A 13,418-nucleotide genomic window follows, 5' to 3' on the forward strand; every position below is an offset into this window, starting at 1 on the left:
GGTTTACTGTTGCCCAGGTAACCATTAACCATAAAACAATAAAACTAAACCGGATTAACCAAAATTTAATATCAAACCGAGAGAAATTTATCACTGTAGGGGTTCATCGTTGTCTTTCATCTCTTTCGACTCTCTCAAAAATTGTAACTTTGCAATTTCAAAATCTTATTTTTTTTTTTTTTTTTCTGATTTGATTCTTTGGTGAAGATGGGTTCAAAGATGAAACCAACAATTTTCAACGAGAGAGTAGCAACAACATTAAAGAGTTGGCATCACACAGCAAATAAACAAATCAAACATGGTTTTCTTCGATTTATCTCCTTCGCAATGTCCCTTACAAACGAAGCAGAAGCGTCGATGGTATAGCAGAGCTTGTGAATTCGATGTCCGAGAAGAAACTCTGATTTCGATTCGTGGGATCCTAAGTCTCAATACGAAACTACTGAGACTTCGAGCAAACCATCGTTAACGGCGACAGCGACGACGGAGGAGGAACAAGTTGTGATTGCGATTGATTCTGGATTTGGTTATTTTATCGATTCACTTACTTATACATAGAGATAAATTTTGTTGGGAGAAGTTTTCTTATACAGAGAAAACAATGTTCGGGAAATCCAGAATCTTGATAACAACGGAGATTAGTCGTGTTCGTCATCGTCGCGGAGGAGTTCATGGCGGTGGTGACTTCAAACCCAAATTTTGATTTCAGTTTCTCAAACTCGAGGTATAATCCAAACACAATCATGTTTATGGTTTTCTTTCTCTGAATTGTGCGAAGGCAAAAGATCTGAAATCGAATGTGAGGAGTGATAAGATTAGAGCAGACGTTACGAATCTGGAAAAAGATTCAAAGAGAAGAGAAGGAGAAGTGTCACCTATGGAGTAAACAAAATATATGTTATTTCATTTTTTCAGAAAAAATTCTGAGATTAGAAAGTGGAGGAGGAAGGAAGAAGACGAAGGGAGAAAAAAAAAAAATTTAATCAGGTTTCAGTTCGGTTTATTCTAGTGGATTTTTGGTTTGACACCTGGTTTATGTCATAAACCAAGTTAACCAACATTAATGGGGAAAGAGGTTTCGAACTTTAAAATTATGGGGAAACTGGACTGTAACTTTTCATTTGTGTGGACTGAAATCGAGATTTAGGATCTGTGTAGTTGTGGTGCTATATGAAAGTTCACAGGGGATACAGATCGTTTTTCCAAAAATAAATGAAAAAAGAAAATCTGTAAAAAAATAATTCTTTTTATATTTTTGAGCAACACTTTCCGTTTTCTCCCACTAACGAGGGTCTAAATATGGCTCTCACAAGAAGTCAAGAAGAGGTCGGATTACACGTTATGGCAAACATTACATGTCACAAACGGTTAAAATAGTCATCAATTAAACAATATGAGATACAGATTCGCACGAGGGACAAGGCCAAAAAAAACAATCAAAAGTGATTGAAAAATCGACAGTAAAAGAGGACAGCTGGTCGCTATCTGCTATAAAGTAAATAGGTGGGGGGGGGGGGGGGGGACCTTTGCATAAATTATTGTTGTTTAGGTCCTCTTTTCCACAGATCTTCATCATTAGAATTTCTTCTACAATTATATTTAGAACTAGTATTCCAGGCTTCCAGCCTTCAAGGAAATAGTTAGGCCTGCGAATTCGGGTCGGGTCGGTTAATTCGGATAGTCGGATAGTTCGGAATCAGAGAAGTGTTACCGAAAATAACCGAATTAAATAACGGGTCGGGTCAGTTCGGATATCGGGTTTTTCGGTTATTATTTTTGGTTACCGAAACTAACCGAAGTTTTTAATTTTTTGGTTAGTTTGGTTATTTAAGTTGAATCGGGTCAAAAATCTCGGTTATTTTTGGGTAAATTCGGATAATTTCGGTTATTTTTGGGTAGTTTGGGTAATTTGGTTAATTCGGGTCGGTTAATTTCGGGTAATACGGGTAATTCGATTAAATTCGGGTAACCGATCGGTTAGAGTGAACCGAACCGACAAAACCGATAACCGAATACATATTATAATTTTTCCGATCGGTTTTCTTTTCTTAACCGAAACCGAACCGAAAACCAAAAATTTCGGTTCGGTTCGGTTCGGAATTCTCGGTTCGGATAATATTCCCAGGCTGAGAAATAGTAGTTTTGTTATCCTTACGATTTTTGTTGAACTATATGATAAGTATGAGCGAACATGAGTACTTAAAAATCAAGCAGAATACCACATGACTATATATATTAACCAAAAGATTTTTACTTTTTAGTGTTTTCTTTTCTTCCATAGATATGGTTTAGTTTTAAAATCTTATATTTGATTAAAAGTTAAAACTGATTACACACGTTGTAGGGTTTGTGGAGAGATAATTTGTTAACTTTTCGAATTCGAATGGGCCGGTGCGGCGGTGCCTAACATTCTTTTATTTTAAAGTTTTGCTTCTTTCTTTTACTCCAACGATATAACGTCACTTCCTATTGCTCTCTTATAGCATTTACATGTTATTAAACTATATTTTTCAGGTGGGACAACACACTACTTTGACAATTTTCTTCCCTGAGCGAGTCTTTAGGTTTCGAACTTCCGTTATTTTTTCGGTTTAGTGATAATTATTTGTTTTCGGTCGCTTTTGTTTCCGGTATAAGTTAAAGTTTAACGTTTACTGTTTTGACATATACTGTATCATTTATAGGCTGAGTTCTAATTACTAGTTTATGTGGTTGTAGACCAATCTTGTTAACTTAAACTATAGTTTTTATTTTTTAAGCGATTTCATTTGTCTTGCCAAACCAAACCCAACTCAACATAATCTCACCTTCATATTTTTCTGTACCACTCATTTGCATTTAACACAATTTTTTTTTAATGCCTTTGTGTTGTCAATGTCTAACAATGCCTTTCCAAAATGCATTATCTCGAGAAGCCTGAGCTCTTGAACCTCTGTTACTTAGTAATGTATCTCGAGAAAACTAGCCACTTGGGCAATATTCCATCATTCTTTTTCGGCAAGGAATGACAGAAGACTTGAAGATAACAACCTTTAAAGACATTCTTACAATTATCATTCAAACCAATGATTTGATATAGCATATAGATTCTGTTTGTAAAATTCTCTATACAAACACACACACCATATTCAACGTTGCTCATATTGGATCTCTCTGCCTCTTAACAAGTTCCGGCGACTAGACAGATCTCCCGCAATTCCAAAACTCCAGACGTAGAACCTTGACAAGTATGTATCCTTTTATCCATAGTGCTTAACGGTCAATGAAGGACTTATTCATCAGCTCGACGGCGTTGTCCATGAACTGCACTCTCAGGACAACAGAGATACCAATTATTAAACTAAAACCTAATATGATAGAGCACACCAACTATAATCTTAAAGTCTAACAAAACAGAATACTGGTATAAGTGCTTTTGTAACCAATGCATTCATACTCTATGCTGAGCACATTTCATTACTAATTATGATCAAACTGTTCCATTTCTCAATCGAAATCCTGGTCTAGCCCATATTTTCTTACATTAATTATCTGTGTGAAGATGGTCATCTATACATCCCAATTGGACTTCAGGTTTCTAGTTTAGAACCAAGTGGCTAGACCAGAGACGCTCCCAGAGTCAAACTCCCACTACTTCCCACTTGTTGAACCACATGATTACCAAGTGGTTTAGGCTTTGTCCCAAGTAACCAGCTTATCAAAAAGAAGATGACCATCTATGATCTTGATATGCTATGAGTTACAGGATACAAAAACCTAGTCTCCACTTATAATAAATTCTCAGAACACTAGCCTCAGGCAAAAAAGAGCTATAAGAGTTCAAATACAGAGAACACAGAGAACGAAACAGGATCATCCAAGGTATTGGCTCATCATACTAACAGGGGATCATGTACTAGTATCTGATTCAGACACAAAGCAATAAGATGTTGGTCTTTACCTTTCCAAGCATTTTCAGCTCTTTTCCCACTGGTTCCAAAAATTTAAGATCAACTTCAACCGGCCACACCTATTTATCAATACACCAAAAGTCAAATTGTTAGCAATTGGAGACTTAATAACCCATAAGTGAATAAAACACCAATAGGAATATAAAAGAAAGCAGTCAAAACATCAGACTTGATAAAGATGATATGTTCAACTTGTAATCCTACCCTATGTGCAGACCTAAGCAGCTACAGAAGTAGAAACTATTGTTAAAGGCGAGCAATGCACAAACCTACTAAATAGACTAGAACATCCAACAGGACAAAGGAATTAGACAACAAAAGATGATACACTTTGTTGTTGCATTTGTGTGTAGTAGAAGTTCTTAGTATGTAACACCAAACACATAACAATCATTATTCTTTCTGTAAGAAGTAACCTTGACACCAAGTAACCGAACAGGTGTGACTTGACCAGGAACCACGCATTCAGGTCCTGCAGATTCAAGTACAGCTTCCATCGCAAACCCACCTCCCACAGGATTCGGATGCTGCAAAGATTAAACGCAAACCAGAATTAGTTATAAAAAAAATGGTAATTCCCAAAATCAAATTGGAATCTTCAAAACTACGGAAGAAGAAAAACAAAAAACAAAACCTTCATGACGGAAATGGCGTAATCGGTTTCAGGGCTTTGAGAGATAGAAAGAACAGGTGAGCGACTGATCTTAGGCACTGGTCTTACTGACGAAACTCGCCATGGTGCATCCTCAGCTAGCGTCGTCGCTCCTCCTCTCTTCACCATTCAAGATTAGATTTTTTTCTCCGGATAACAAAAGACTGATGATGAAAAATGAAAAACTCGAAATTGAGAGAGAGCCCTTCAAATTTTGTGAGTGAAATGGACAGAAAGATTTTATTTTATCTAATTTGCTTCTCAAAGTCGAAAACTTTCGTGTGCTTCTTAAAGAGTCGCCATTTTTTCATAGGTTTCTCCTTCACTTTTGTACTGCAGGCTCCACAATATTCATTGAATTTCTCGGAAGCCAAAATTAGGACTTAGACCCTGCAATGTAGCTGGGGGAAGTATTTCAAAAAAAAGTTAAATTATATATTAAATTTAGAATTATTTATTATAAAATTATTTGAAAATTTATGCCAAGTAATAAAATTAAAAAATTATACCAAAAACAAAAAATAATAAGTAGGATAAAAACATCATAAAAATTAAACATATATAGCTGTGAATTTAAAAAACACAACCATTAAAATAAAAAATTATAATAAAAAATAATACAGTAAAAAGATTCAAAAATTACTAAATGTAAAGTCATAATGAAACGAGACCATTCTAATTATAATTTGTATTTATTGTAGGTATGATATTGTATTAAAAAATTATTATAAAAGGTAACAAACATTATAATATTTTTTTATTTTTAAAGTACTCATAAATATTATGACGAAGTGGTCCGAAGAGAGAATATCAAACGAATGATTATAATTAGTAAATGCAATTTGCTGATAAAATAATTTTAAAAATAAAAGAAATTTCAACTTGTGTGAAAATGTATCAACCAATAATTGTTTAGGCAAAATTAATCGATTCGTATAAAAACTACGGAAAAAAGAAACAAATGTTGAATAGTTGCTTTTATTAATCAAAGTCTCGAGCTCAAGTACAAAAATTCAAGGCACAGCGAATCAATCTATAAACCCTAGATGCGTTCCAGAGTTGAGTCGTGTGTCTTGTGTCTTAGATCTCTTGCTTTTTTCTCCTCTGTCTCTCGTGGAGGCCGCTCTCCTTTTATATCGAGATCCCTTTGCCCTAATCCCTTAGGTTATGTCTTGGGGCTTGCCGACCCTATCCATAATAAGGTCGGTCACGAGGCTCTTGGCCCATTAACGATGTCGGTCGTTAAACTCTTGGTCCAATAACGGATCCAGTCGCATGACTTTCGATCTATTGACCAAGTTAGTAGCGAGATTCTCGGTCTCATGATATAGTCAGTCGCGAGATTCTCGGTCTCGTGATAGAGTCAATCGCAAGACTCTCGGCCTATTGATAAAGTCAGTCACAAGCTCTTGGCCAAGTGACTACGTCGGTCCATCGATGAAATTAGTTGCGAGATTCTTGGTCTCGTGACAGAGTCAGCCACGAGATTCTCGGTCTCTTGACAGAGTGAGTCACGAGATTCTCGGTTCCTTGAACCAATCAGGAAGATTTTCCTTTTATAAGATAAACTCTTATTTACGCTGACTTTATCCAGCAAAATATTTGTTGACTAAATAAATTATATTTACTTATTTATGATGATAAAATTATGCCCAACAATAATTATAATAAAAATACACAACTTCTAAAAATAAAAAATGCAATAGTTAAATCTTAAAAAACACATATTTTAGGAAAGTTAGATAAATAAGCGCAACTGTAAGTTACATAATTAAATTTGATTAAATTTCTAGATTACTATAATCATTTCTAAAATCTTTAGTTAGATTATAGAATAATGTTGGATATTGTATATTAAAATTTATATTATTTAGATTTAGCATGAAACAGAAAATTTGTGTCAGCGGACAATGATTCATTGATTTGTTAGTTATTTAAGAAGAGAAATATATATATATATATATATATATATATAGAGTTCAAAAGACATAAATATTTAGATAAACAAAACTATTAGAACGAAAAGTTGTAAATAAAATATGGTGAAAATACATAATCCAAATTCCGATGTATGCAACCTATATAAACTGTTTTTAAATAGAAGTTTTCTATATTACCATATTCAAAAGTCAAATCCGAAAATTCACTATATAATCCATCTAATTTTTGGAAAAAGCTCTAGGTATTTTTACTAAATTTTTATATTTAAAATTAACTAAAAGTTATAAATTAGATTTATCATTCCAAAAATCTTTTGTTAAATCAAGAATTTGAAGAATTTGTTTACTTTTAGAAGAATGAATGTTAGAAAATAAATTAAAAAATTGTACAAACCGTTGAGATTAAAATTTTATATTACTTTATATCATGATAAAAAAAAAATATAAACAAACTGAGAAAAAATATATTTAGTTTTCAAAAAATCCGAAAATTCGAATAAACATAACTGTACAAAAAAAAATATAAAGGATACTAAAAAAACTACAAAACGGCGTCGTATGAAAAATTCCCAGAAAAAAAAAAAAAAAGTAAACCCTGCGAGATTGTCTTTGGTTCTTTTGTTGTTGACCTGAAACTTGCGGAGAAGGGAGAAGGTAAGAGAGATCGATCGAATGGGGATAATAAAGAGCTGCTTCTCGTTCATGGTGGGATCAGCTTTTGGGGTGTACTTGGCTCAGAACTACAACGTTCCTAATATCCGGAAGCTCACCAACACTGGTATCGTTGTCGCCAAACACGTCGAAGAGAACTACCGCAAACCCAAAAAAGACGATCCCTAATGATTTTGATTTCTTCCTAAGTACTACTCACTCACTCACCAATCTTTCGTTTTTTTTTATGCTTCTAATTTTTGTGGGGAATTCTTAGGGTTTATTGTTGATTTGGGGCAATTCCTAAGTACTATTGAATTTTTGGGATCTTAATTATTGATTTTAACTATGAATTAGAGAGTATGAGATTGTAAAAACTTCAACTATTGCATTGATCATTGATTACATGTCTCGTTCTTTGGGGTTCTAGGAAAGTTTGTGTCTCTGTAACCCAATCAGTTTCAATTGTTAATGGATCTCTCTCTCATTGTGTCTTTGATGTATTTGAAGGTGAGCTGTTGTAGAGAGAAGAATGTGGAGGTGGTGTTGGTGTTGGAGCTAAGCATAGATTTGATTTCACTAGGATCCCATGGAAGTAGTCCTCAGAGTCTTTACTGGCGTTGCTTTCATTCTTATTTTGATTACTGACACTTAAAAGAGATTTTACTAATTTCATCATTAATGTATAAAGATGATATTATAATAACTTCCATCTCAGCCAACAAAAACATCTTTGTTACCTTATTGATGATTAAATGGTCATTGTATTACTCCTTCTTCTTTTACTCAAGAGATTCACTGTTTTTGAATCTGTTGCTTTCCAGTGGATCAGAAGCGGAATTTGCATTCACTTGTGTTTTTTTTTGTGTACCTCTACGCTTGCTTTGTTCGTTTACAATCTATTAAAGAGGAAACTACCTTGTTCATTCATACAATAATTGGATGATATTAAACTAGTCTAGTCAATACCAAAAAGTTCAATGGTGGCTTTAAACATGTATTGACCTTTTTCTCTTTTCTTACCGTTCTCTTAATATTAACCATAAACTCGATTGTATTATTTATGTAACATCTGACTCGGTCCATCTCCTCATTGTCATCTACTGGCTCTTATTTTATTAGCACCAATTTTTTTTTTTTTTTTTTTTTAAAAAGGTAATCCCAAGTCAACATAGACCCAGACTAATCCCCTGGGAAAAGGCAACCCATGGGTAGGCCCCCTTCCGGATTTTCAAATGAATCGTAAGTAAGAATCCATACCCATGTGGGTGTCCGAATATTCGTGAGATAGTTCCCTCCAGCAGGGTTCGAACCCGGATTGTGTTTGCAACCAGGCCCGTCCTTACCATTAGGCCACGAAGATCCGGACAGCACCAACCTTTTTGTTATGGTTGTTTTTAAGTTCATTATATACAACAAGATTGTGGGTCAATCGTGCAAGGATTAGGATGGGATCTTTTTTCAATAAAATAGTGTACAAACAAATTGAATCCTTTTTTCGAATACATACAAAAACATATATTCCCTTCTTCAATAATCAAAGCCTCCATGTCTGATCAACCCTTAACCTCAACAAATATAAAATAATAATATATAGTCCATACAGCAAGTCAGGACCTGGCTCTGCCATCATCTGAAGGAGACGACGATGCGGCGGCGCACCCTCATGCTCTGCGAGCAACTCTCACTTCCATCGGTATGTTTTTTATATATTTGTTCATACATCTAGCTATATACGACGTTTCTCTTATCTTTCTTTTCTTAGTTTTCTATATATCAATCATTTCATGCATCTTTTCGTTTTCAAATTCGTTGTTCTCTTGTTATTCTCAAATTGAAAGATAAATCTTAATAAAGAAAAACAGTTGGTTGCATTAGTCTCTGTAAAATTTGTACATGTTGAATGAAAACCATTGTTGTTGACTTCCTGATCATCCATATATGATCGCCTTTTTGATCTTCATATTACTAGCTATAATAAAAATGGAAATACAAACGAGTCCTACTTAAAATTATAAAAATGTACATGAGTAGGTAATTTGATGAGTCAACTTGTTTTTGTAAGTATTATGAAAGATTTCATTCATTATTTAACTCGAGTTACAAAAAAAAAAAAAAAGGTGAAATAAGGGATGAGTATATTAAGCAAAATACTGTATTAACTTTGGAGTCCCGATATCAGTTTCAAGTGATAGTGATAAACGCAGATGTGGGATGTGTCCGTTGTCAAGACAGAGTCTCTCAGATAATTTCCAAGATGACCGGTGAGCTCTCTTCTACGTACTTTTACTACCACCAAAGATGTTTTCATAATTAGCTACTTGCTCTTTAAATCTATCTTTGAATTATATCATTTATTATAAGAATTTCTTGGCTGTTACCTTCTGTTTACTTCCATCGTCCTTTTTCACCCTTAAGAAGTAAGAAACCACCCACGATCTTTTGTTTAAAATCCTATCTGTCTTGATCATTTGACCAAAATACTTGCGTATGTATTTGACCATAGAAAATGAAAATGGGATTTGGCAGGAATCCAAGAATACGTGGTTGATTTGAAGAAGAAGATGGTCATGGCACGAGGTGACTTCAGGCCACGTTTGGTTTCTCTTTCTCATCAACAACAAGTCAAGGACGTTGTCTCTCAAACTACTCCTTCTCAAAACGCCAAACGCCTTTTGCGACCTCTAAACTTCTTCTTTCGTTCCATTTTCTCTATTTGTTTACGTCCAAGCACATTATAAAGTTCTCTAACTTGCTACAATATGCATTACACTAATTTATAGAAGTACAAAAAGTACTTAAATATCCTGAGATTTGTGTGATACCATAAAATTCACGCGACAACAAATCATATGTAGTAGAAAAATGATACCCAAATAACAACTACACGATTAATCATCAAAGCTTATGGCAAACAAGAATGCTTAATTTATTGAGAAAGAAATGAATGTAAAATTTGAGGTTAGATTACAAATCCCCGTAAGAAGTCATTTTTCTATTAATAAAAACAACAAAGTGGAGACTGGAGAGTATGTTCATACTCACTGGCCTTCTTGTGGTATACTCAGCTCATCATAGTCACCAACTGATACCTCAAATGTCTGAGAATGCCAAGTATAGGCAATGTATAACTCCTTAGGTTGGCCCGGACAGGGATCGCAGAAACCCATGATCCCTGATTTCTTCACTCCCTCATGGAGCTTGAGCTGCCCTGAGTCACTCACAAGGAAGTTCATGGGCACTGTCACATCAATGACTCCTGAATCCACTCCTTCCACTCCTTCGTGTCTTCTCTCTATCGCTTTTGGGTCACCATACAACGCTTTCGTTACTATTAGCCCATCTGTTTCAACTTGCCGGTTTCTCTTCCTTGTGGCTACGGTTTGTAGCAATTGCTGGGCTTTCTCAGCCGCTGCCCTTGCTTGCCCAACCTAAAAACCCACAATTTAAATTTAAAAAATTCATAATAAGATAAAAATGAATCTTGCTTGGCTACCAAACTCGTAAGTAACAATCACCTGGCCCCAAGTTTTCTCCATATTCTCCAAGGCCTTTTGTTTCTCCCTTTTACTCAAATATGGCTTCACCACAAATTTCTGTGTGGAACAATGAAAAATGTTTAATCAGGCAAACACCTTATAACAAGACAGCAAAAGTTAATTTGTACTCATAGGGTTCAATCACTCACCTTTAACAAAAAGTAAAGAGATGTTGGAATAATAAATGCTCCAGTTGCAAATACTGGAGCTAAATGAGCGGAGAGCAGAATCTGCACGTTTTTAAGATAATCATCATAGATATGTCAAGGTGTCAAAAGTGAAAGACTTCCACAGAATAACACGGATGTCGGTTCTTGTACACAATAGAGATGGGTTTAGGGTTTAGGAGAGTTAAGGATGGTTCTGTACATGCCATCCCTAGGCTTTTTGGATTGTTCTTATGTTCTGTTGATTTATAGCTTTTTAATATATTCTACTCTAGAGATTAAAACACACTCTGTTCTAATCTTATCTGAGGAACAGTAGAGATACCACCACAAGAAAAATAAAAGGAAGAAATTAACACTCACGGGAACGATCAGCTTTTGATTTCCACGGTGTAGCTCTAGTTTCCAAAAAATACCCTACAACAAAAGTATAAGAGTACCAGAAATAAGCAGCTTGCATAATAGCTAGATGGCTATAAATATTTAAAAAATAGTTACCTTGATTCCTATTGTATACATCATTCTTACGGTACTGAACTCGGAAATCTTCCTTCCGCCACCAACCTCAATCTCAAGAGCATTGCTGAAAAAGTTAAGGTTCTGAACATTAATTTCTCCACACATGTAAAGACATTTTAAAAAAAGGATTTCATACTCATGCATATCATACATTAGGTTGCTCAGGATCATGTGTCAGTAAAACATACCTTCCAATTCTACCTACAATGCGACCGTGAGATTTGGATGAAAGTTTACGAGTATAACGCGCTGATGCTCCAAGTCCACCAGATTCAATCTAGTAAAAGCAAGATCATACTAGAGAAAGTAAGAGAGATGGTTGAGGTGTAACAGTTGGAATGCAAGTTGGCAGTCAGCGTACCTTAAAGTCACCAGCAGCAGATATATTCTCATCTCTCTTCTTCCATCCGACTGTAATTGCTGATTGCATACCCAGTGCCAATTCAATCTGGAGGAAAAAAAAATACATGAAAATAGAGTAAGCTGCTGTCTCGCCCTCTTAAAATTCAAAATCAAAACCATAACAGAGCTAACATACATTTCCGCTTGAAGTTTCTGAAAGCTGACGAGTCCACGTGTTGGTAAGATTAATGGAACCGTCACTCAAAGACTTCGAGATATTGATAGTCGCAGTTGAATGTATGGTTAACTGACTGCCCCGACAAGAAACCCATATAGTCATATAAACCATTAAAGATGCTCAGAAAAATAAATTTAACAAGAAAACTCATGAGCCTACTACCGTGTTGTCTGCATTCCAATGAGCGACTGCAAACCCGTTGAAGCAACAAACTCAATGGATGACACTGGAGACAGCTGACGTCTCAGAATAGCAGAAGCAATTCCACCACCAGACTTTTCATTAGCCGCCAAATTTCCACCAATGGCAATAGCATCATCTTTTGACAACTGAGACTGCACTTGACTAGCCATAACCATTCTGACAGTTGCAGATGCAATCACAAAAGAAAAGAAAAAGGTATCAAAAACCAAAATTTACCTCAAATAAAACAAAGTAGTCAAGGCTAGAGTTGAGCACACAAAATAATTGATACACACAGCTACATAATATATGAGAAAGAGATCATCTAAGTTCTCAAAAACTATTAGCTATATAAAAATCCAGACTAGTAAGTGTCTACCAAAAAGACATCAAAAACTTGAAAAGAACAGAATAAGTACCCTCTCATGATGCCATCACCGCCTAAAAAATGTGGGACAGACAAATTGAAGATGATAGAACCAGTGGGTTGAAAATGTGCCATCTGCTTAGCTTCTTCGTTTCTTCTCTTAATCCTTTCAAGCTCTTCTCTGATCTCATCAGGTTTACTCAGCCTAGGACCAAGCTCTAATCCTGAAGTCAAGCCTTCCATACCATATAAATCATATATAAGCCTCTTAGTCTCATCCGACAATATCTCATACGCTTCACATATGCGTTGGAAGTTCTCTGTAGCTGCTTCTTTCATCTAACCACACAAATTTTAAATCAGCCCACTAAGTAAAGCTAATTCCTTTATCTTAAATTAGCTAAATTGATAACAAAACCAAACAACATCAGAATCGAATTAGAAACAAACACTAATCGATTGAAGCAAACCTGAGGGGATTGGATCTTGTCAGGGTGATAAACTTGAGCCCATTGACGATAAGCTTTTCTGATTTCTTCGTCGGAGGCCTCAGGTGACAAATTCAGGAGTGCGTAGAGCTCTCTGTTGGGTGGCCCGGTCGGTGCTGCTTCCCCACCCATCATTACGGTTAGATTCAATCGGTTCGGTGGATGAATAGAATTAAGGGAAAGGGATATAATAAGAAAGAGAAGTTTCCGGCGCCGGAGGGTTTTAGTGGGTTTTTTTTTGCGGCGGATGAGGTTTTTGACACCGCTGCTCTCTCTCTCTCTGCTTAAGCTCGCTTTGACTCTTTGACCCCCTTGCTTGAATCCCAAGTCCATTCTTCTTTCCTTATTCCACCCTTAATATTTTATATAAATTCTAATTTTG

General features: G+C 35.5%; 4 protein-coding genes and 1 long non-coding RNA gene across 5 annotated transcripts; 2 read left to right on the plus strand and 3 right to left on the minus strand.

Moving 5' to 3' along the window:
* Nucleotides 1–148: 148 nt before the first annotated feature.
* On the minus strand, nucleotides 149–1,208 carry LOC104785968 (uncharacterized). The gene is made up of 2 exons (XR_767440.2): nucleotides 876–1,208; nucleotides 149–787 (listed from the first exon to the last, which is right to left on the minus strand). It is a non-coding gene; the product is annotated as an uncharacterized LOC104785968 (long non-coding RNA).
* A 1,808-nt stretch (nucleotides 1,209–3,016) lies between these two features.
* LOC104785969 (uncharacterized) lies at nucleotides 3,017–5,010 on the minus strand. Its single transcript, XM_010511268.3, has 4 exons — nucleotides 4,585–5,010; nucleotides 4,367–4,477; nucleotides 3,941–4,009; nucleotides 3,017–3,303 (listed from the first exon to the last, which is right to left on the minus strand). Exons 1-4 carry the CDS (start codon nucleotides 4,729–4,731, stop codon nucleotides 3,253–3,255), a joined length of 378 nt encoding a protein of 125 aa, XP_010509570.1. The 5' UTR covers nucleotides 4,732–5,010; the 3' UTR covers nucleotides 3,017–3,252.
* Nucleotides 5,011–7,120: 2,110 nt separating this feature from the next.
* LOC104785970 (uncharacterized) lies at nucleotides 7,121–7,969 on the plus strand. The gene is made up of 2 exons (XM_019245458.2): nucleotides 7,121–7,402; nucleotides 7,704–7,969. The coding sequence occupies exon 1, from the start codon at nucleotides 7,215–7,217 to the stop codon at nucleotides 7,380–7,382; it is 168 nt and encodes a 55-aa protein (XP_019101003.1). The 5' UTR covers nucleotides 7,121–7,214; the 3' UTR covers nucleotides 7,383–7,402; nucleotides 7,704–7,969.
* A 730-nt stretch (nucleotides 7,970–8,699) lies between these two features.
* LOC147943334 (uncharacterized) lies at nucleotides 8,700–9,998 on the plus strand. Its single transcript, XM_087513244.1, has 3 exons — nucleotides 8,700–8,889; nucleotides 9,376–9,457; nucleotides 9,723–9,998. Exons 1-3 carry the CDS (start codon nucleotides 8,842–8,844, stop codon nucleotides 9,932–9,934), a joined length of 342 nt encoding a protein of 113 aa, XP_087369370.1. The 5' UTR covers nucleotides 8,700–8,841; the 3' UTR covers nucleotides 9,935–9,998.
* Nucleotides 9,999–10,101: 103 nt separating this feature from the next.
* On the minus strand, nucleotides 10,102–13,400 carry LOC104785973 (chaperone protein dnaJ 13). The gene is made up of 11 exons (XM_010511270.3): nucleotides 13,019–13,400; nucleotides 12,601–12,887; nucleotides 12,161–12,358; nucleotides 11,957–12,071; nucleotides 11,780–11,866; nucleotides 11,607–11,695; nucleotides 11,398–11,482; nucleotides 11,263–11,316; nucleotides 10,882–10,962; nucleotides 10,712–10,789; nucleotides 10,102–10,624 (listed from the first exon to the last, which is right to left on the minus strand). Exons 1-11 carry the CDS (start codon nucleotides 13,367–13,369, stop codon nucleotides 10,235–10,237), a joined length of 1,815 nt encoding a protein of 604 aa, XP_010509572.2. The 5' UTR covers nucleotides 13,370–13,400; the 3' UTR covers nucleotides 10,102–10,234.
* Between the last annotated feature and the right edge of the window lie 18 nt (nucleotides 13,401–13,418).

This window comes from Camelina sativa, chromosome 5 (genome assembly GCF_030686135.1).
Source record: "Camelina sativa cultivar CO46 ecotype springtype chromosome 5, ASM3068613v1".
NCBI classification, from domain to species: domain Eukaryota; kingdom Viridiplantae; phylum Streptophyta; class Magnoliopsida; order Brassicales; family Brassicaceae; genus Camelina; species Camelina sativa.